The 23182-nt window shown below is 50.7% G+C and overlaps 4 protein-coding genes across 4 annotated transcripts; all 4 read left to right on the forward strand.

The window, feature by feature from the left end:
- Positions 1-3638: 3638 nt before the first annotated feature.
- LTHEOB_1902 (Amidohydrolase) lies at positions 3639-4190 on the forward strand (the record flags this gene model as incomplete). Its single annotated transcript, XM_035510655.1, has 1 exon — positions 3639-4190. The coding sequence occupies one exon, from the start codon at positions 3639-3641 to the stop codon at positions 4188-4190; it is 552 nt and encodes a 183-aa protein (XP_035364842.1).
- A 3765-nt stretch (positions 4191-7955) lies between these two features.
- Positions 7956-11150, forward strand: LTHEOB_1903 (Mynd domain-containing protein; the record flags this gene model as incomplete). Its single annotated transcript, XM_035510656.1, has 5 exons — positions 7956-9219; positions 9502-9807; positions 10475-10540; positions 10616-10854; positions 10908-11150. The coding sequence occupies 5 exons, from the start codon at positions 7956-7958 to the stop codon at positions 11148-11150; spliced, it is 2118 nt and encodes a 705-aa protein (XP_035364843.1).
- A 4892-nt stretch (positions 11151-16042) lies between these two features.
- LTHEOB_1904 (Cation/H+ exchanger) lies at positions 16043-18019 on the forward strand (the record flags this gene model as incomplete). Its single annotated transcript, XM_035510657.1, has 7 exons — positions 16043-16267; positions 16322-16495; positions 16547-16944; positions 16999-17047; positions 17099-17318; positions 17517-17618; positions 17676-18019. 7 exons carry the CDS (start codon positions 16043-16045, stop codon positions 18017-18019), a joined length of 1512 nt encoding a protein of 503 aa, XP_035364844.1.
- Positions 18020-22201: 4182 nt separating this feature from the next.
- On the forward strand, positions 22202-23133 carry LTHEOB_1905 (uncharacterized protein; the record flags this gene model as incomplete). The annotated part of the gene is made up of 2 exons (XM_035510658.1): positions 22202-22306; positions 22381-23133. 2 exons carry the CDS (start codon positions 22202-22204, stop codon positions 23131-23133), a joined length of 858 nt encoding a protein of 285 aa, XP_035364845.1.
- Between the last annotated feature and the right edge of the window lie 49 nt (positions 23134-23182).

Genomic DNA, 23182 nt, shown 5'->3' on the forward strand with positions numbered 1-23182 from the left:
GAAGGTCAAAAGCCGTACACACCATCAGGCCAAAATGCTGGCGGCATTCTAGATATAGTTACAGGAGTGGGTACTATAGTATTTGATATCCGTCCATTCAAAAATGAGTTCTGACGACATGCAAGATCGTGACGCCGGTGAAATGTACTAAACATGGCTAAGAGCGTATGCACTAAGAAGTCAAGAGAAAGAGGATAATGGTGTAGAGAAAGTGTAAGGATAACGTTCTACCGATATATGTATTCTCCTTCTACATTGTCCTCAACGGTCATGAATCAAGCCAAATGGATTTCACAATCAACCTCACTCGGATCCTGGTTCTCATACGCTTCCCCATGCATCAACCCATCAACGAAGATATCCCCAACAAGTGCGTAAATTTGACCAACCGAGCGGATAACGAATAGCCGGTCAGCACCTTGAAGAGCTACGATAGCATCCCCCTCCTGGACAGTGTGCACAGCATTGCAAAAGCGCCCCGCACGAGTAAGGCCAAGACAGCGTCGACTTTGCTTAGCGTACCAATGCATTCTTCCAGTAGAAATGTCTTCTTCTGTAGTCATATCATTACCTGATTGGAACTCAGAACGCACAATGGACGGGATATACGCCCTGAGCTTTGCCATAATACGATTGCACCGTTCAAGCAGCTCCTCAGGAATGGTTGCAGAGCCTTTTCCAGATTCGACTAGCAAACGCACCCTGTGTTGAAGGTAGAAAAGGAACTGAGAAGCCATGGCTTCATGTTCGGTGACTCGAGCATCGAGAGGCGGTGCCCAAGGATCCTCGGCAGTGATGGTGCGAAAAAGGGTGATGATACGCTCGATCGAGCACTCTTCAGGTAGAAGATGCATGAGGTTGGAAAGACTCTCGACCCCTGATGTATTGTCTGATTTCTCAAGGGACCAGGCAATTGTTGCATGTGGGGCAGACACGAAGTCTATTACTCGTCCTTTGACCGCAAGAATTTTGTTTTCCAAGTGGAATTGCACTGGCTTGAATTCTTCTGGGTGCGGCTCGTACAGATTTGAAGTTAGAATCTCGGCAGAGTCTTCATCCGCAGGCCTGTCGATTGTGAGACACCAGGAAGGTAGAGTTGAGTTCAGCCGACGCCAAGAGACAGCATAGGATAGGACTTCTAGGCTATCCGCCCTCTGAAGAAAGTGAACTGAGAGTTGCTTCGATAGCGCGTCATGTGTATTGTCGGGTGAGTAGTTCGGTTCGAGACCCAGTGTCTGGGTGTCCAAGGAGATAGCAAGAATGGCGTACACTCGGTCTCGGACATCTTCGCACAGGAGTGGCCGGTACCACTCAAGATTGTGAAGCAATGCTGACCAGGTGTAGCTAGTTCCAGGTTCTAGCCGGGCATATCTATCCCACCATATGCCGTACAGGGTTCTTTCAACTTCTTCAGCAGGTACTGGGCTTTCGCAGGAATTCTGTTGGCTTGTGTTGAAAAGCTGCCAAGGGAGGTGGTAGGCTCCAAATAGGATAGGTATGACAGCAATTGCGTTCCAATCTATTAGTCGGTGCCCACGAAGCATTACGATCTCTTTGTTCAGTAGCTGCTCCTGTACGATCCACAGCCGCTGATTCCATTCGCCGTAAGCAACATGGATCAACCATTTCCAGCCTTGAGTGTGGTATCGCTTTGAGATTTCGTTCTCAGTGTACGATTCGTTGTATTCCAGATGCAGATCCGACGGAAGTCGTTCGAATCGTATGCTTCCATCAAACATCCCGTCTCGAATTGCTTGAATACTACCTGCTTCGTACACTCGATGCCAGGTATCATCCGGAATATCTCCAGTAATTCTCTTCAGCAATCGCATTCCCTGGTCCTCTTCCGCCTCTTCCCATCCAGGTCCAAGGTAGGTAATGACTCGCCTTGCTTGCGTGTATATCTGACTCATCTTTGCAACCTGATGGCTCTTCTCCTTCCCGTCTTGCTGATCGATGCAAATTTGATCGATCCAGAAAACCTTGTGGTTCAATTCTTCGGCGTCTCGCAGATCACACATAGCATCGCCCAAGTTCTTTGTCAAAGGGATCCATCCGATTGCTCTTCCAAGATCATCAAGAACAATGGCCTCCTTGAACTGGTCTGGCCTCCCCCACACATATGAAAGTGCCTGGAAACTGCCGCTCGACGCCGGAACGTGACGAATGCGGATTTCGATCCGTGTCTTGGCTCTACCAAGCTCAAGCACGCGGATCTCATCATCAGACTCGTTCAAAGGTTGATACTCGTAACGAGGAAGGTCCATGGCTCGTGGCTGAGTTCAAAGGCTGATGGGTCTTAAAAAAGAAGACGTTGAGCGCAATGCCGTGTGCGCGTAGTCCGCTCAATGCGGTGCGCAACAGCTGACTGGCAGAAGCTAACAGCGGTACGATTGGGGTATGTGAAAGTGATTGTTTAGATGTGGTGCAGATTGTGGGCGAGTAGCTTTTTATATACATGCGTGGCTGAAACACGGGACAAATACTGTGTGACTCGGGATCATCAGGCCGCATTTCATCTTCCCGACATAGAGTTTATCCCCTGTTTAGTGAACGCTCCCTTCTAACTTGACTATTATCTCCAAGCCTCTTGATAGTCGGCACTTCGGCTTGTACCAAGTTGATTAGAGCCGTGGCAGCGTCTATTCAGCTTTTGAAAAGCTCAGAAAGTATACGAGAGCTGCGAAGTTGGGTAGCAGCAATCGGCCCCCACTTTGGGGGCCAACAAGCCATGGAATCCTTCCGCAAGCCTGTTTTCCCCCAGGAAAACTATCACGAAAACAGTCTAGAGTTTGGTTTCGCAGTAGCTTTCGCAAGATGCCGTAGAATGAATGCTAGGAAATACTGCAGCACTCACTGCTCCTCATAGAAATTGAACATATCTGGTAATCTGATTTGTCTTACCTGTAAGTTGACGTGGTAACGCCGACGCTATCAGCAGCTCTTAACGGAGCTAGAGAGCGGCAATCAATTAATTTATTCCACCGATGTGGTACAGTTTCAGAAATGTATGAGCACGCCGCGCACAAGGTCTTCATATTGTATGATCTCGGGCATTCGAAACACGCAAATACAGGCTATTCAATAGCTTTTCAGTGTATCTACCTGCAAGATCTACTGTTCTTGACTTTAGAACTGCTTGCAGCCGAGATATACCATTTTCAGCTACCGCTCCGGTCCCGCGATTTACAGTGAGATAGCTCTGCAGAAACGTTAACAATCCCCTATGTATCTAAGGCTTTTTATAGGAAGACCATGATGAGTTTCAGTCATGATATGTGTTATTCAAGACTGTTCGCGTGCTCGACGCTTGCTAACCCTTTGTAAGTCTTGGTAATGAGCCTGGATTTTGAGGGCGCCCATTCAAGTAACAAATGCTGACGCCCGTGGCTTGCTTGGCTCGCATGCGGGGAAGTCGTTCCCAACAGCCGACTCAGTGACCTATGCCAGGTATGCCCGCCTATTTAATATCGAAGAAACCCACTGTGACGGTCAACAGGCGCGATCGCTTAACGGCTTGCTCCCCCCGTCTCACCAAGGAAAGTGCGTGTATCGCACTAGAATAGCCAAAGTGAATCTTACTTTGTTTCCCCCCCTTTCACTGAAGTTCCAGCCCACAAGATCAATCCACCTCAAAAATGTCCCACAAAACCGAAACATCTCGACCCCGCCCCACCGCCCTCGAAATCGATCCCTCCTCCCCGGGCACCATCGTCCGCGCCGCCATGCTCCTCGAGTCCTGCTTCAACATCTTCCTCGCGCACGGCATGTTCTTCCACCCGCACGACACCTCCGTCCAGCTCTTCTTTGACGGCGCCACCACTGCTGCTTCCCCTTCCGTCGCCGACGCAGCCCTTGTCTCCCTCCTCATGCAATGGATCGGCACCTGGACTGTCGCCACGACCGTGCCACTCCTCCTCGCGCTACCTAATCGCCCCGGCGCCATCGAGAAGCGCGTCACCGCGTACACGGCGCTGGGAACGATGGAGGCGCTGTTTGTGCCGTTCCTGGTCTACCATGCGCGGGCGGAGGGCGGCGGGGCTGCGGGTTTGAGCTGGGAGAAGGTGTTTGGTGGACTGGTTGTGCCGATGGTGGGGGCGCTCACGTTCAGGTTGTGGGTGTTGTTTGTTAAGCCGGGGTGGATGGGAAGGTATAGGGTTGTAGGAGGGTCGGCGGGTAAGGAGGGCTGATGGTGATTGGCTATAGAGGTTGGTTATCTCGGCACTTGGTTGGATGGTGGTTTTGGCATGTAGAACGGCTAAGAATGGTGCCACTCGCTATGTTTGACCAAAGCTCTCATGGTCGGATTTCATAGCCTTAATGTGATTAGTGCGGGGCGACGTTCATAAGCACGGCTGAAAAGGGATAAGTTAAATTTCGTGAGGGTGACTTCCCCTGCAAGGCAGAAAAATACGTGTCCCTAGCCTTTCCGGTCGAAAACATGGTACATCAATCAAGCGACGCCTAGATCTGCTTGAAGTGGATGAGAGCAAATTGTACCAAAATATTCATGCCCGGAAAAAGCGGCAGGAGTATGTTGACTGATCAGAATTTGAGTTCCCTTTCTTACGAAACGGTACATTGGATCCTGGCAAGTGTATGCAGTAAGACTGCAGCTGGACTGAGGCGGCAGCGATTGGTTCGCCACCGCGGCTGAAATGAGGCTTTCTTTCATTGTCGTCTTGATTCCACGCCGCTTTTTACTCTGCCTTCCACACATTTCGTTCTGAACCGTACTCACTAGCTACGGACTACGGTGTCCGTGAACACCGACTCATTCGTTAGTCTTCATATGACACAGGCTCGGTCTCTTAGATCTCGCGTCGAATGGCCTTGATGCTCTTACCCCTTCGATCTGGCGATCGTCGAGCCACTGAGATGGTTCATCGTGACGTTGAGCGTGCCATATCAAGCGTCATCCCGCAATTTGAATGGGCAGATGATCCGGCAACTTACCCAAATATCCATGATGCAACCGTCGCAGAAGTATCGCGGATTTTTGGGTTCAACGGCGATGATGACGGCAGCAGAAGACCACGTATCTACATCCTGCTGCACCTTCTTCATCTAACACACTATCACCCTGCTTTTTCTGGACACTCCGATGATCACCTGCCATATCTTGACTGGACGTTACCTGAAAATTTTGATGGCAACAAAGCCCGCCGGGATTTCTTGAAATGGCAAAACCTAGTTACGTCAGAAGAAAGTCAACTCTACGGACCCAAAGTGAAATCACACATGGAATTCAAGGACGAAACTGGCTGTCGACTAGTTTCAGTCAAAGTCCTCGGACACGGAGCTTGGGGTGTCGTCGACAGTGTTGAAGGAGAAATAAGCAGAAGGGTCTTTGCAAGAAAAAGATTCTTCCGCAAAGGGAGAAACCAAGATGCGAGACGCACATTGGCATCCTTTGAAAAGGAGCTACAAGCTTTGAAGCGTCTGCGCCATCATCATCTCGTTGTTTATGTTGGAAGCTACACGGACCCAACCGATACATCGCTCATGATGCTTCCCGTAGCGGAATGCGATCTATCCACCTGGTTACAACAACAGTCGGACATTGCTGCAATACAGCGGTTCTTTGGGTGCCTTGCTTCTGTGCTAGCATTTTTGCACCGGCAAAAAGTAAGATATAAGGATATAAAACCTTCCAATATCCTTGTGCACGACAAACAAGTTCTTCTCTCTGACTTTGGTTCTTCTTTGGATTGGGAGGAGAGGGAAAAGAGCAGTACATCAGGAAATGCAGAGGCTGGTACCAGAGTATATGCCGCTCCTGAAGCGTTTGACCACGAGGTAAAAACAGATGTGCACCTTTCTTGTGAAAGAGCTAAGAGCTAATTAACTTATCTAGCGTCGGGGTTCCTCTTCAGACATTTTCAGTCTTGGTTGCGTTTTTCTGGAGCTAGCTACTGTATTATGTGGCTATCGTTACGATGACCTCTATCAACATCTGAAGGAGAATGGAACAGGCGTAGTTCTCTATGGGGACAATGAGGATGGTATAAGGTCATGGGTTGAAGAGCTCAAGAAGCCCCAAAGGGCTGTGGTCGAGTTGGAACTCCTTGGGATCGTCCTTCGCATGCTGAGCACTAATAGGAAGGAACGCCCTAGTGCCTTGAGACTTTCCGAGGATATCATGAGCCTGGGAGAAGAGCTCGCTTGCAACCAATGTCTTGTCGACAAAGCTTTACAGGATCTCGAAACTCATCATATTCATGTTAGGGAGCCGAAGCTACGAGGCCCCGCACTCCGCGAAGCAGCACGACAAGGCCACACTACTGTTTTCCAATCATTGCTCACAATTACCGAAGATTCGCAGGTTGTGGCCAATGGGGCTACTGCACTCAAGAATGCCGTCAAATTCAACAATTTGCCAATCGCCGAGATCTATTTGAGTCGCTGCCGAAGAAGGAGCTTGAGCCCGGATACACGCCTTGCATTTCAGCAGGCAGCCGCAACGGGCAATGAACACGGCGTGAACTTACTTCTGCAATTCGGGGCAGATGCAAACGCCACACGAGAATCTGACCCGGGATGGCGCAGTCCGCTTTACATGGCGGCATCTTGGGGCCACGATCAAATCGTGCAGATGATGATTAGCCACGGAGTCGATTTGAATCGAAAAGAACAACGCGACGAGAAGACCGTGTTGCATGCCGCTGTACGGGGACCTTTGGACACACGGGTCCTCAAACTAATACTTGCGCATAATCCGGAACTTGACGCCGCTGATGTTGAAGGGACTACTCCTTTGATGGAGGCACTGAAACTTCGTGGATATCCGGACTTCTTGAAGATACTTCTCAAGGCAGGTGCAGATCCGAATATGCCAGACAAGGAAGGACACTCCCCGGTGAGTCGAGCGTACAGAGATGGAAGGTATGATGTTGTCAGAGCCTTAGTATTTGCAGGTGCAGATCCCTGGATAGAGAAGAACTCCTTTGGCACCACACCTTTCCGACAAGCGGCTTTACATCCAAATAAACGGATGTTGAGACTCTTAGCGGAGAGGGTTGGTTTGTACCAAGGCAGTTGGCTCCATAGAACGATCGTAAGCGCCATCTGCTCTCGGGCCGCCTGTGTAGGGAACTTGAGATATGCCCCAGACGTTGAACCATTGCTCAGATTCGCTTCAGCTAATGGTGACCTTATAGCGGTTCGACTTTGTTGGGCCTGTGGGATTAACATGGGGGCAAAAGACGTGAATCAAGAGACAGCATTGTTCGCAGCAATACGCAATAAGAGGAATGAAATTGCGTCATTTCTGATCCAAAAAGGCTGCGAAGCGGAGGGAAAGAACAGCGAAGGGGTTACTCCACTTATACTTGCCGCTTCTATGAACTGCACAAAGATCGCCAAAGAGTTGATTGACCGGAGAGTTCATTTGGACGCACAGGACGATATTGGACGTACGGCCCTTTCCATGGCAGCGGATGGGGGAAACACGGAAATTGTTGAACTTCTTCTTAATGCTGGAGCCAAATCGAACACGAGACGATGGATAGCACTTTCGCTCAGGGCGTCAAATTAGATGTATATTTCTAAAGTAAATAGGACACGATGATATCTGACTTCGTGTGTTGTGCCAGTTTGCCATAATATGCGGCTCTGAGAATGTCATTGTCCGCATCGAGTGTCAATCTAATAAAACTTTTATAAAGGGAAGGAGCAATTTATCCACGTTACTGTTCATATCAGTCACGTGTCATCACCATCCTGTTTCTACCGTGCTGACGACGTGCATATGCATAACGTAGAGATAGCAACGATCATTCGCCCCCTCACCAAAGAGCGTGATGGCGGGGTAACATTGCACCAATCACAGTACCACACGTTTATAGTAGTTACGGATGCCGAGAGGCGGGCAGCCGACCATTAAATATTGCTCTTGTCCGTGGGTCTAGGGACAAGCGATTAAAGACCTTCTTCGCCAGCCTGGCTTCCCTACAATGGAGAACGCCCTCGAACCACGGCACCATGTGTCTAGAAAGAAAATCAAGACACAGCAGTATCAAGACGATCTGGAAACCTACCAGCATTTACCTTTGGGAGATAGCGAAATCAGACTTTTGGATGTGGAGCCTGCAGCAGACGAAAGCGATATTGTCAAGGCTACTCTGAGAACGGTGTCCTTTGCCGAAGATGTAACGCCCAGGTACAATGCAGTGTCTTACTGCTGGGGCCACCGACACAGAACTGAGAAGATTCTCCTCCGATGCGCAAGCGGAGACTGGAAAGATTTCCGCGTCAGCCACAACCTTCACAGTCTTCTCCAACACCTCCGCCTCCCGGATCGATCTACCACTCTATGGATCGATGCTATCTGTATCGACCAAAAGAATGACAAAGAGAAGGAGACTCAGATCGTCAAGATGGCGCAAATCTACCGGAAGGCGGAAGAGGTGTGTATCTGGCTGGGCAAGTACATCGGCGGGGGATCCATACCTGGACGGAGAGAATTTGAAATCAGCAAAGCCACCATTGAGTTCATCGGCGAGGTTTCAAAGCAGGGGAAGGAGATGGTCATGCAGAATCACTCATCCGGATGGCGTGAATTCATCCTCCTCATGAGAGTGCCCTGGTTCTCTCGTCGTTGGGTTCTACAAGAGCTCGCCTTCGCCCGCAACCCGATGATATACTGTGGCAAAGAGAAGCTCCCATGGGAGACATTCAAAAGCGCTGTCAAGGTGTTTACCAATCACTTTGATGCGGTCCTAGAGATTACCTGGCCGGCAAAAGAGTGGTGGGATGAGCAGTTGCCCGGTTACCACCCCGACCGTTCAGAAGTCGAATGGGCGAATTCTGTTGAGGTAATTCGATTGGTAGCTTTTATGGAAAACGCATTTGAGAAGAACACCCAATTTCCGGTATTCACCTTGGAGGCGCTCGTCGCGAGCATGGCCGTTTTCGAGACATCCGATCCTCGGGACGTAATTTACGCACTACTTAGCGTAGCGAAGGATCGCCTGGTTGAGCCGGACTATACTGCAAACGTTTTCCAGATCTATGCGAAATTTGTGGAGAAAGTCATCAGCACATCTGGGTCACTGGACATCATATGCCGGCGGTGGGCTGCCAATGATTGTGGATGGGATTTTGAAGAGGTGCTTGTTCTGAGCCCCGACGATGCCATAAAGCAGGAGCCTGTCAAGCTTTCCTCGTGGATGCGACAAACGGATGGCTCCGTTTTCAATTACAGCAAGTACCGATTCAGTAAGCGACGGCGCTGCAATCCGGAACCTCTCGTCGGCATGCCCGGTAGAAGCTCCTACGCTGCATGTGCTAATAGAAAGGTGGACATTCGCATGGGTGGGCTGAGAAGACTGCTCACGTCACACGTAACAACAAAAAACGAAGTCCGCCGTCTTCAAGCCAAAGGGGGCGGAGGGGGGCATATACCTCCCCACCATGTATTTCCGGGCGGTGGCCGGTATCAGCGGGGAGCAGAAATGTTGCAACAACGCGTCACATTGTTCTACACGTTGTACGCCAAAGGTGTAGTCATCGGCACTGTCTCTTCTGGAGACCGACGGAGTGCGTTTATCCAGAGTGTTGGCGACTCGTTCGCGCAGGACCCAACTTCTGCGACGGTTCCAGAAAAGCTGTGGCGGACCCTCGTTGGTGACCGAGCACTTGGTGGAGGCCCGGCGCCAGAATGGTATGGTGATGTTTGTCTTCGCTTGGTGGAGATATTCGATCGCGACCCGAATCTCATCTTCCTCGTGAACACGCAGAACAACCATTTGGAAAAGTTCTGGCCCGCTGATTCACACCGTTACCCAAAGGCTATGCTTGAGTTTTGTAAGCGCGTCGAGGCGGTAGTGTATAATAAAACGGCTTTCGATGGCGATGCTATCGATGGTAATCAGGAGAAATTGTTTGGAATCGGCCCCAGAGAGACGGAGGCTGATGACAAAGTCTGTATCTTGTTTGGTTGCAGTGTGCCGGTCATTCTACGCCCGACCGAAGACGGGGATGGGAATGAGTGTTTTAGATGCCTCGGGGAGGCTTTTGTGTACAACATGATGAATGGGGAGGCACTGGAGGGTTTAACGGATGATCAAGTCAAAGAGTTCGCAATTGTCTAGGTGGATTTGGTGGGTCCATGTAGTAGAAAAAGCAGATTGGACGGAAAACAACGTAAGATCTTCGTTGCCACGCTCCATTGCTTGTTCTTTGCTTTTTACTCAAGACGCACTTACCACGGTACCGCCTCGGGCCATTTTTGTAAGTGGCCCACTTGTTCTTTCGAAGCTTTTACTAGCGTGTGTGATTGCATTCCTGTTTCATCTATATTCCTTGTACCGCACGGCTTGCTTCCTTTGTGCAACACCCTTACATGACCAGTCACATACCTGCGTAGCAAACGGCCACGCATGCTTTACCACCTTTAAAAAAAGTGAAGATTCAATTGTCCTTGAGAAAACTTTCACTGTACTTTCCCTCCATTGCTTCACTTCAACCGCAGTTCATCTCATTATCATGGACGACAGCAACAACACCCAGGCCACCGCCACCACGTGCGCCCGCTGCGGTAAATCACCAGACGACCTCAAACGCTGCGCCAAGTGCCAATCCGCGCGCTACTGCAACCGCGACTGACAAAAAGCCGACTGGAAGACGCACAAGAAAGTCTGCGCCTCGCTTGCCGCCGCCGCCTCCAACGGCGCTTCCACCAGCACCTCCAAGAACCTCGACGTCCCCATCCCCAACCCCTTCACCCGCCTCACCCAACGCACCTGGCTGCACGACCGCTCCGAGCGCGACACGTACAAGCTCCTCATCGACGCCTACCGCCTGCGCATGGAAGACGACTACAACTTCACCGGCGACGTCGACGCGGACAGCGTCATGGGCGGCGCGCCCGACAGAGCCCGCGGCTTCGCGCGCTCTTCCTGCAGCGCCTGCAGCGCGTCGCGCCGGACCTGCTGCCCGCGTGGTGGAATGCCGAGAAGAAGGAGGAGTGCAAGCGGGTGGGTGTGCGTGGCGGCAGCGGGGTGTGGGAGAGCCTGAGCGCGGCGCCGGAGAAGGCGGATTTCATTGAGCATTATGGCGATTCGCGCATGCCGATGCAGTTGCGGATGTTTGCGGAGGCGGTGTATGGGAGTGGGCCGGGGGGTCAGGATGGGAAGGTTATGATGTAGATGATGGCGAGGTCGGAGGGCGGTGGTGGCGGTGGGGTGGGTATGAGTACGATTGATATGAGTAGCTTGATGGGTGGTTTGGGAGGACGTCGCTGAGATGCAAACAGTCTGAGGGGTGTCTGCCTCTCAGTGGCTTCAGGGAAAAAAAAAAGTCCTACGGGGTAGAGTCAGTAATCTTCGGAGCTCGGATTTCGAATGGACCCAATATGGACTGACAGATTGAATCTTGACAATTACGCCAGGATGGTTGTCTTTAGTGTAGGGTTTGATAAGAACCACTCTTTCAGGTACACGAGTCCTATACCAATCCTTTCCGCAATGTTTTCATGAGTCCTGATCATCATGACAATGAGAGTCGGTGGCAATCTAACGGACCCAGGATCAGATTTCAGATCATTGTGGGGACCAAAATCCAGCTGATCCGTTGTGTCGTCTGCCCGAAACTCGGTCCACCAAGAGTCGAAGACTTCAATATCGTAGTTCGTGATAGCAATGGCAAGAAACTCTGCAGAGAAGAAACCTTGCTTTTCCAGAGTCTCTTCCACCACGGTGGCGTGAATTTGATGCAGTTCCATTGTGCCCACACAGCGATCATCCATCGACTTAATCACAAAACATGAACGGAAATCCTGCTCTTCGGGACCATAATCTCTCTTGAGAAAGAACCTGCAAGATTGCGTTTGCACCACCAGACGACCCGGTTGTAGTGCGGCTTGGATCTGTTCGGCAGAGAGGTCTTTCGTAAATCCAGGATACTCCTCATCTTTGTCGTCAGATATTCCACGACTTTCCTTCCAGAAGCTCTCATAAGTAGGCCACCTTGCGAAAAGGGTATCCTGAACATCCGACCACGTCTGGCACGCGGTAAGCACAGGCGGGACTTTTTCGGTGAAGTATCCCTTTATCCACGCAATAGCTAAGCAGACGCATATATTGGCCCAATCGTCTTCCCAACGCACCGTAGGGAATCCGGGTGAACGGGATACATGACGACCCACGATGTTGAAACCTCTCGAAGAATTGGGCTTTGGAATAGCCCAAGTAGCCAATGGGCCACGTAGCACTGGCCAGTCGTGGAAGAAAGGTTTTGCATACTCGGAATCCACTTGCCCAATGACGGAGGCCCATGACCACGTTGGAAATGCTTCTGGCGTGTTTTCTCTCCGTCTGCCAGGTCCAGACAGGTGCCAAAGAATTGCCTCATCGATATGTTCCGTGGGAAGGCCGAAATAGTGAGCAGACGGAAACGAGTCATTCAGGAAGCCGGTAAAAGCTTCAAGGATGTCGGACTCGTAGCTTAATTTTCGCGTACAGTAGGCAGACACAGCATGCCAGTATATCATCGCCAGGGCGTGGTCTCGAACAGTCAAGCGAGATTCTTCTTGGTGAATGAGGTTTTGATGGCGATCGACGATGTAGATGCCGTAATGGGTGAAATGCACCAACGTGTGTGATAAAACGCCCTCTTGAAAGGTCCACCCACGTTTGTGCCATGGGCTCGCTTCTTCTACAAACCCCCATGTTTCACTCGGGAACGTTTGCTGGAAGCAAATGTCATCCACCACGACTTGCTGGGCAGCAACGCGAGGCCGAGAAGACATCCCGGGTAGACCGTAGGCTGCACTTGGACCCACAGTAGCGACGATGGTAAACTTTGCCGAAGCGTAAATGTCTGCCATTCGGTTAATCTGACTGTGCTTTGAATCATCGTCCTGCAAGATACAGAAGCGATCAACCCAAAGAAATTGGATGTCAAGAAGCCGGCATGCTTCCATTGCATCCCTGATTGTAGCGGGAACGGCGTCATTGAGAAGGCTGCCCGTGCATCTGAGGCGTGAGATATTTCCCGTTCCTGCGGTTGACCAACCTTGATTGGCTTGCGGTTCACCCCACACATAGCTCAATGCAGTGTATGCAGGTGCTGGTGGTGCATCTGTAAGGCAGCCTCTGTTGACGTCGATGAGCATGAATCCTTTTGGAATTGGATCTAGCGGTTTGATGGAGGAACCCAAGTCGTATTGATGCTTCAGATGAGATCGGACAAAATCCCAATCAACCATTTCCATCATGGGGTTCTGGAAAACCAACCCGCTTCGCGAATTATCTTGGTCAGGAAGGTTGACTTCCATGTATGCCCACTCGGTTCGGGAATTAATGAAGTTGCTCACAATTTGAACCAGAGTGGCCTGGTTCGATTTCGTCGCGGCGTTTTCAAAAGAGAGCCACACGTTTCTTTTCTCCTGGTTTCCGGATGTTGCACTCTTCGCATCGCCGTAAAGTCTCCACTTGTTTGAAACTAACGCTCTACCTATGGCGCGACACCACGAGCAGTTCTCGACCGAAGAGAGCTCCTCTGGCCCTCTAGTGATCTGGAAGTACAACTTTCTAAGCGTGGATGAATCTGAGGGGTCACATTCGTAAAGGCTCTCTCGCATACAGCGGACGAGGTGTGGCAGCCTCAGATGGTTGCACGCGGAGCACAAGGGATCACTGCGCAGAGGCTCGGATGTTGGATTTTGGCAATCGGAGCACGGCTCATGAAACAGCTTCGACCAGATTTCGTGATCCGGCGGTACCAACTCCAAAGGGTCCCCCGACCTACCTTCAGCCCATAGTATTGGGCATAGGGTACAGGCGCCCTTGGCGCCATTGTCTCCCATCGCCATTTCTGGCGAGAGTCTTGGGAGCTGGCTTTGTCCTGTTCCATTGGAGAGCCCATGGATAGATGGCGCTGAGTGGTCGGCGTCTGGGTTCCTCGGAATTGGGTCTGCAGTTCGCACGAGTGTTGCGTAGTCTTGTCGAAACATTCTGGGATAATGTGCTTACGGCTGCCTTCGGAAATGACTGAAGTAACCTGTTGTACTTGAAAATTTTTTTCTGCGATTGAGGATAAGCATGTGGGGTGACTTTCTGATGGGGGCCAATCTGCTGATTAACATGTTCGGTATACCTGGGCGAGAAGTCGTCGGGTAGCTACCCAGTTCGCCTTGCATACTCGCTAACCAGGGTTTAGTTGGCGCTGAACTACATGCCCTGAGCTGTTCCTCTTGCAAGGCATACTTAGTGAATTTCAGAATGAATAAATTTGGCCATACCCCGCAGTGCACGAGGAAGCTTCCAGTGCTCTTGACCGGTGTCTACGGAAGGCAACAGTAGGCGCACAATTTGAGTTTATAATGCTGTTTTATCCCTGTATTATTTCCTCAGACTTAGAAGGGAAAAAAGGAGGAAAAAAACTTCAGCCATACTGCAAAAAGAAAAAAAAAACTTAGCTTGCTGATAGAAATCAGGGTTATGATTTAATTTGCGAGCATTAGTCATCTCGTTGAGCCCGTTGCTGGGTAGTCAGTAGGAGGACATGGGCATACCGCCGGACAAAAGCTAGACACGCATCCGAAAGAATATCAATGTTTTGCTAATGAGCGTACGAGTTTTTTTTGTCTGACTGAATAAGTTGGCTGATGCACTCCTATTTGGAAGGCGCAAAGCCCTTTATGCAGTCTGACTCGAAATTCCAAAAATTGAACACATGTATTGGCTGGGTGTGCGTGCATGTGAAGAGGCCCTAGCACCGCACATCCCAATCTAGACATCCTTTCGCCTTAATGCGACCATGCGGCGGCGACGCATCCGGTTGCGACGCCCTGTTTCAGAGCTGCACAGTCGCGGAGGTGCACGGAACAGGTATACCTCGGGTGGCTGACAAAAAAGCAACACCCCGGATCGCTGTCCGCAAAAGCCATGCCGCCAAACTCTCGGTGTGTAGCCGCCCGAATTTTCGCAACTCTCGCGGTTTTGCATCCGTGCAATCCGTAGCAGCTCGTGTCCTAATCAAAGCTTATCAGCGCAAGCTACGAGGTACGCGATACGCCTAGGGGCAGAGCATGGACCGCTTGGGCGACAAGTTGACGAGGCGAGCCTAGGGGATTGGCCAGAAACGAATTTCTCTGGGCGAACGGAGGGTTCACGTGGGGTCTCGGACTCCAAGGTACACAGTCCTGGGGATTCAGGCAGGCACACTGACGTGGCGCGGTGAAGAAGGGATGACGTGGGTCTGCCCCAGGGTGGCGGGGACCCGTGTTTCGCGCTAAGAGTTGAGAGTGCAACACCACGCCAAGAATCCCGAAGATCGATTCTCTCGTGCGGGCGAACGGGCCGATGGTTGGTTGCGAGTGCTCTTGTCCCAGGGGCCGGCGGCCTGACTAAAACAGACGGGGCTGAGCACGTTTGGTCTGACCTTTTCGCTAGCCGATCCCAATGTGGAGCAGAGACACTCAACACACTTCACCGTCTCGAGCCTGAGTAAGACATAACCCACAATCTTCGTAAAGCCAAAGCTAAGTTGGGGATTGGTGGTTGTTGACGTCGTGCAACTGAGTACGTCGCGCCGAGGACGTGGCATGGCGATACGCCAAAACAAAGCGGAGGCTTGGCTAAAGCTTGAAAGCGTAATCTTTGAGGATCATACCCAATTTAGAGTTGGAGACCCACCCAACGCAGTTCTGTGCGCTACCGTCTGCCAATCATTGATACGACATTTGGCCGAATTTGATGCACAGCCTCGCCCTGGCGCGTTTCCTGATCCAGGGGAATGGTGATCCAGCGCGTGCATGCGCACTGACTGGGCCCTAGTTTCAGTGCTCTTGCACCATTCTGGCCACTGAATACTGAGAGGTCTGCTACACCTGCTTCCAGGCTGACGACTAACCGCTTGCTGACGAGCATCCTCTCTTTTTCGCCCAACTTATCTCCCACATTCGACGCTCTTTATTATCCATCATTTCAGACCTCATTTGCTATCTCATTTGCTATCTCATTTAGTCCCTCATTCCTTCCTTATCTCGCTGGCCGAGATTTCCCTTTTAATCTTCACCCCATTCGCTCCTTTCAAAATGCCTCAACTCGAGCTTAGTCAGCTCAACATCGTTCTTTCCGTCACTGGCGCGTTCTTGGTGCTTTATGGTATTATTTCTTCAAAGATCAAGTATTCTTGGTATCTCGGAGAAGCTCTCCCAGCAACCGTCATAGGAATCATTCTTGGTCCGACCGCCTCAAAATTCGTAGATTCTGCAACTTGGGGAGAGGCCAATGAAGACACCCTACATGAGATCACTTATGTGAGTCCTCTTCCACAGCGACGATACGAATTACCCAAGTTGACAGAAGTTTAGGGAGTTAGTAGAGTCGTTATTGGAATCCAGCTCGTCATCGTGGGGTTTCAGCTCCCTGCGAAGTACCCGCTCATTCGTTGGAAAGAATTCGCCTTCGGGGCAGCGCCCGTCCTGACCATCATGTGGCTCTCCACCTCTGTCTGCGTATACGTACTCATTCCAAAGGTCACATGGGTATGTTGCATTCAAGCAGATGTTGTATGAAGCCATGGCTAACCAGTCCAGCTTGGCTCATTGGTCATCAGCTCATGCGTTGCTTGCAACGATTCCGTCCTGTCCCAAGCCATCGCCAAAGGACCTTTTGCCGACAAATACGTCCCTAGACGCATTAGAGACAGTGTCTCCGCCGAGGCTGGAGCCAACGATCTCTTTCAGTTTCCCATGCTGATGCTCGCAACATTCCTTATCAGACATGCAGCCGCTCCGGGTGCTGGTGCGGCGAACACGGAGGAGATCAGCATTATCTCGGGTGCGGACGATGTCGGGAGGATTGGGGGTGGCATTGGCGTAGCTCTCAGGATGTGGGTTTTGGAGACGTGGTTGTACACTGTGCTTCTTAGCATCGCGTACGGGGCGGTGGTCGGGTATCTGAGTTGCCTGGCTATCAAGTTTGCACTTCGCAGGTAAGCAGGCAATGTCCCCTCACTCACTAATAGAAGCAAGCTGACATCAGATAGGAAGTGGATCGACTCGGAGAACCTATTCTTGTTCCCCACAGCCATTGCCGTAAGTATATTTCCCTGCTTCCGCCGGTGCTTTTAACTGACACAGTCCAAGCTCTTCGTCCTCGGCACCGCCGGCGCTATCGACACAGAGGATCTTCTTGCCTGCTTCGCCGCTGGCATTGCACTCAACTGGAATGGCATTTACCAGGAAGAGTGCGACAACAGACACGATGGAGTCAACCCGACCATTTGTTCTCTCCTTAACTATGGAGGCTTCCTCTACATTGGCACCGTCATGCCATGGAAGGAATTCAACGGCTCGGAAATAACCGGTATCACCTGGGGGAGGCTCTTCGCCCTGGGATTCCTCATCTTACTGTTACGCAGAATCCCTGCCAACATGCTCACATATAAGCTGCTCCCGAGCGCCTCTACGAATGCCAAGGAAGCGCTGTTCACTAGCTATTTCGCTCCGATATAAGTACCCCCTTATACCACTGTATCAACTTACAACTGACCTCGTTGCACAGGCATCAGCGGCATCTTCTTTGCGGAGCACACCCGTCATCTATTCCCTGAGCTTGGGGAAGGTGACGCCGAAGAAACCAGCCTTATCGCCGCTCTTGGTCCTAGTAAGTCAATACTACACTACGCTTATACTAGACACGGGATATGCTGACACCCAGCAGCTGTGTACTGGCTGGTGCTTTTTTCCATCGTCGTTCACGGCGTTTCGGTCCCGCTCCTCGATTTCATCTATAGAAAATTGGGTGTATCGACAATCCCCCACGAAGACACCCTTCCCCTATCACGGACCCCTTCTCTACCCCGCTACAGCGAGTCTCCAGGAAGTCGAGAGGCAACGGTTGTGGTTGAAGACAAGCAAGTCGGGAAGTCCTCGTTCGAGACTGTCTCACTCGAGAAGGTCTCATGGGAGGATTCGTGGAGCGCGGACCGTAAATCATCGTTTGATGATGACAAAAAGAGCTTAGATGTTTCGGACTTTAAGGCAGAGATGAAGGAATTTGTTTGACGGAGTAAAAATTGTTGTTCGGCGTTCTTTTAACCGGTTGGTTTGCTATGATGGAGGGAGCGATGGGCGGGGTGGTTTGTTCTACCCCGACACTCTTCAGGCGTACAGGTTGGCCAGCGTTCATGTTCAAAATTTGGGTTTGGCGCCGTTTGGGAGTTTTTTTTTTTTTTTTTTGCTCGGGCGCAGTGAGAAGCAATGAGATGATAGGCGGTTGCACTTCAAACCCCCAAATTGGACAGTGCCCTGCATGCCAGCTGGATCGGTGACCACGTGTCGTATGATCCGACACCTCTTCGTGATATTCATAAGGGAAGGCGTTTTAATCGGCGATGCTCATTCAGTGCTTATACCACGTCTGCTTCGGTTTCCTGGGCCTGGTCCGCTGATTGTCATCTTACCTATGCTGCTAATTACAATCGCTTCGCTCGTGGAAGCAAGAACCGCTTCGGCGAAGGCTAGCTTGAGTTTGAGCTTCTTCTTCCCCACAGCCGGGGATTGTGGGGCAATACGAATCGAGTGGAAACGCCCGCGATCAAAGTCAATGCCGACTGAACCACGGTCGAATTCTCGTCTTCGCCCTGCTCCGCATCGACCAACACCGTGTATGACCCGATTCACCACTATGACGGCAGGGATAAGCCTTGTATGAATTTTGACGATGACGATAGGTGTTTCGTTGATCATTATCCTGATCGCACGCTGACCGCAGCACTCGGCCCGGGATACTAAACCGGCGTGCATCGGATCATCGGCACGAATGGCCCAAGCTATAATTATACTGTGACGCTTCAATGTACATATTTGACCACACGTGCCACGTGCACAGCGTCGTTCGATGATTTCAATGCGTATAGCAATGCGAACCCTTTTTCTACACTGCGGTAAGGCCATGTCACGTCTAATTCGTCTATCGTAAAAAGGAACATTAAAATCCAGAAGACAAAATAAACCATTGTCACTTGACATTGCCATTTTACAATCTCAAATGAGAACTACCTCCTCAAGCAGATGCTCATTCCAATCTTCTCCCTTCATCAGACCTTGGACAAAAGCAGGTCCAATGACAATATATTTGGACAATTCTTCTTGAGCATCTCGAAAAACCATGGGAACAGGGACACCAGGAACAAGAACCACCACATCACCATCAACCATGCTATCTGGGCCGGAGCCTATATATCCACGCGAAGAGATAAAAAGATTCCGTTTCGCGCTGGAGAGCCTCTCGCAACAGTTCGTGAAATATCGAGAAATCACGAGGTCTGATTTCAGCGCTTCGACTGCGTGATGGGCGAAACCCCTGGCGGTGAAATTCGTGGGCTCTCTAGCGTCTGCTAGGAGGTTCATCATTGTGCAATACCATTCGTTGAAGCTTATGGTGATCGGCGGTATCGTTATCTGTCCCTCGAGGACATGGAGGACTGCTTTTGATAATGATTCATAAGCCGGAGTACAAGGCGTTCGCATCCGTAAATGGAAAAACCACAGTAGGAGTTTTGAGATATTCTCGCGCTGTAGTTGAGGAGCTAAGTCGAGGTCCTCCGCCCCTTCTGTGGAACTGAAAACTCCAGAGCAAGAGAATACAGTACCATGCCGTTGGATTGTTGCTCTCAAAAGTAGCCCATCAACTGTTGCCATCGCCTTCGTGTCTGTTGATGTCGCGCTATAGCGATTGGTCCCATTATAGTATCCTATGTCCAGCCAAGACGTGCTGCAATCATGAAACACGGGGACCCAAGTAGGTGCGTGCTCCAACCGCGGGTCTCTCTTCGTCTTGGCATCCATGAGAAGGCGTATGAATCCGGCATTCCATGCAATGAGGTCAGAAAAAAGCTCTCTAAAAACACCGTCGAGCGATTTCTCATAGTTTGGCGTCGATAAAGATGCCCCGAAGCTTCTGAGAATCCCATACATGGCGTAGGATTTGTCTTTGGGATCAGAGGCAATCCGCTGTCGAACTTCCTGCATGAAAAGATCGATTGTCCGGATTCGTTGTGTTATTGATGATCGAACCTTGCGAGAATCTCCATCGTACGGGTAAATCTTGTTGTTCTTCGATGTTATTCGAGTGTTGTCAGAATGTCTTCCAATGGCCAAAACAAGACAATACAAGAACAATGAACCAAACGGAATAATGGGACGCCATTTGTTAAACGTGACTGGCCCCACCATCGTTACATTTGATTTTTCTTCTGTTGGGTCTTGCGTTCGGTCCCTACTCGGCAGCGCAATAATAGCTGTGCATAAGACCATGGAAAGCATACAAAAAGCAGCAACTCAGATATCCCATTTCTCCACTTCCAACCATTTTGGCCAGGAAAAACGTTTCTTGAACATCCTCTGGAAGTCAGATGGTGAGTATCGCTTCTTGCGACCATTCCATTCCCCGGCTCTCCCGAAGTTAAACCAGAGGTTGAGTAGTAGGCACCATCCGTAAACACTCTGTGATAATGTTTGCCGTATATCCATGGACAAATCCAGCTGCTGCATCTGTTGCGTGTAATTTAGGCCACGAACAAATGCACCCCAAGAGATTGATTTATCCCCACAAACAACTACTATGTCTCCAGCCAGGAGAAGCTCTTGAAGCGTCCACACTCGCTGAGACCATTTTCGATGATGTGAGGCCAAGAGGTCTTCCAAGCATTCCGCGTCATATATGCTCATAAGTCGCTGGCTCGGAGAGAAAAATGCAGAAGAGCATCTGTATTTGGTGAATATGATTTGCCACCCTGCCATTATCAACTGATGTGCACCGGTGAAGGGATTTGCAGGTCAACTGCTTGAAGATATCTTACCCCGGATTGCACTGAGATGAGTCATCACCCAAATAGTCTTCAAGTATCTTAGCCAACCGACCATCCAGGTCCACATGCCCTCGTTGCGATAAAGAAATCGCTCCAGTATGTCCAGATCTCTGTCATACGTCGCAGCCTTGGAAAGAATATCCATTGCCTTGTCTGATCGTGTATTTCCTTCTCCGAGCCAGACATATACCGGGCTCGCCCAGGTAAATATCTGTTCCATTAGTGGGATCTGTGTACTCTTCTCCTCGTTGTCTTGCTGGTTGATGCAAATAGAATCAATCCAGATTGTCATTGCACCGAACTGCTGGCGGAGGTGGACCAGTGCGCTATGACAGTTTTTGGTGAGATTCAGCTTCCAAACCGTGCCTCTGTTTCTGGTGGTACTTATTGCGAGAGTGTGATCCAGTGATTTTTCATCGCCCCAAACGTAGGAGAGTGCCGCAAATTTAGGGCTGTCAGTTAGTTTGACAATCCGCAAGGTACCAGCGAGAGGAACACCGCATGTAGCGGGGCTTTCAGTGCTAGCGGAAGCCCAGCGAGAGTCTGGAGGTAGCGGGAATAGATCTAACACGCGAATAAGACCAGATCCTGCTAGCACTGGAAGGCTGGAGTAGAGTTGATATGGTGTAGGACAACACCCCGGGCTGACTTGAACGATGTGGTCGGAATTCATGTTGGACGTTGGACGTCGCCGTTGTGACAAGTTCAACAGATTTTGGATCTCGAGGAAAATTGGGATACTCCGGAGCCCGAAGTAAGACACGAGAAATGCCTATTATTCTGAGATAAAAGTCATCACGTGGGGTGAGATTTTGAGCCCTATGTCTGCACGTGGATATTATTTCCCACAGTCAGCGCAAAATCTTTTGGGTTTCACTTTCACTTTTTGTAACACAAGGTGGTCGACTGCTTAAGACAAGAAAATTGACAGATCCGATCTATTTTTCGCGAGATCACGATCATTTTACTTTTGTAATTAGAAGGCCATATTAAATGTGCTCCCTCTTTAACGCAGTATTTTTAACAGTGCGCGAAATTCAGCCTTGCTCCCCACATTTACCTTTTCCCGCGGCAGACTATGAGGCTTAATCTCTGATGAGGTATTTTTGCGGAGGGCGAACGTAACGTGAATCGACGATGTTGTGTGACAGAAGCCGGTGGATTTATAAGAGGAGCGAGGTCTAGAGCATTCGATCCGTTACACGGCATTTTCGTAGCGATTCCGTTCATGTAATCAGGCTCCAACCGGGACATTCATCTATCTTCTATCCCGACAGATGTACACCACAGGCTGCGTTAGTGTGATTTCACCCCCGCCTTCTCAACAACACGCACGCCTGATTTCCCTCACCATCACCTTCTCGTCTCCCTTCAAATGGTGAGCATGAACGCCGCCAATAAAATTCCGCTGTCGTTCTTCGAAGATGACACGATTGAGGCAGCGTTGTCGTCGGCCCCATCGACGCCGGGCGATACGGTCGTGCGCCTCAAGCTCGGTCGGCTTAGCGCCCACTCCAAAGAGCAGCTGGTGAAGGCTCTTCTTCCATTCGACAGGCCGCCAGCATTGTCAAGGCCGCTTTGAACGTGCATAGAGTTGGCCTCGTCACTACATCTGACGATGAAGTCCGCCTCATACCCTTCCATGGCCTCTCCGCCGAATGGAAGCTGACAGCCGATCTCGATGAAGAGTACCATATTTCGTATCCGGGCTACATCTCATCCAAAAACGGCCCCAAATCTTCCAACGCCACGCTCGACGAGATCCAGCGCCAGATTACGGGCGGAAACATCCCAGCGACGGACTTCACTTACCTTGGTAGCGCAAACGACGACGCGGCCAACAGCGTCTTCGCCAAGATCATCTGCGGCGAGCTGGAGCAGTGGCGTGTGTGGGAGAGCGCGTCACACGTTGCATTCCTCACGCCGTTCGGCAACACGCCTGGCTTCACCGTGCTCGTCCCGCGCAAGCCGCTCGGCAGCGACATCCTCGCCATGGCCGAGCCAGACCTGCGCGAGCTCACGGCTGCCATCTGGGATGTCTCGCACCTCCTGCAGAGCTCTCCCGCCCTTGGGGCGTCGCGGGTCGGCCTCATCTTCGAGGGAATGGAGATCGATTACGCGCACGCGAAGCTCATTCCAATCCTTGACAAAGACCTCGGCAACCCTGAGCAACATGTTCCGGAGGCTATATTTACCGACGTGTACACGGGATCCATTTCGTCTAAGCCCGGTCCACCTGCGGATCTCGATGCGCTCCAAGAGCTCCAGGTCAGGCTTTTACGTGCTGCAGAGACGCAGAAGTCGTGACTGCTGCGGGGGAGCTCGGGAATCTGCAAGGATTCGGAGTCCGATGTGT

Source organism: Lasiodiplodia theobromae (assembly GCF_012971845.1).
Source record: "Lasiodiplodia theobromae strain AM2As chromosome Unknown scaffold_5, whole genome shotgun sequence".
Lineage (NCBI taxonomy): Eukaryota > Fungi > Ascomycota > Dothideomycetes > Botryosphaeriales > Botryosphaeriaceae > Lasiodiplodia > Lasiodiplodia theobromae.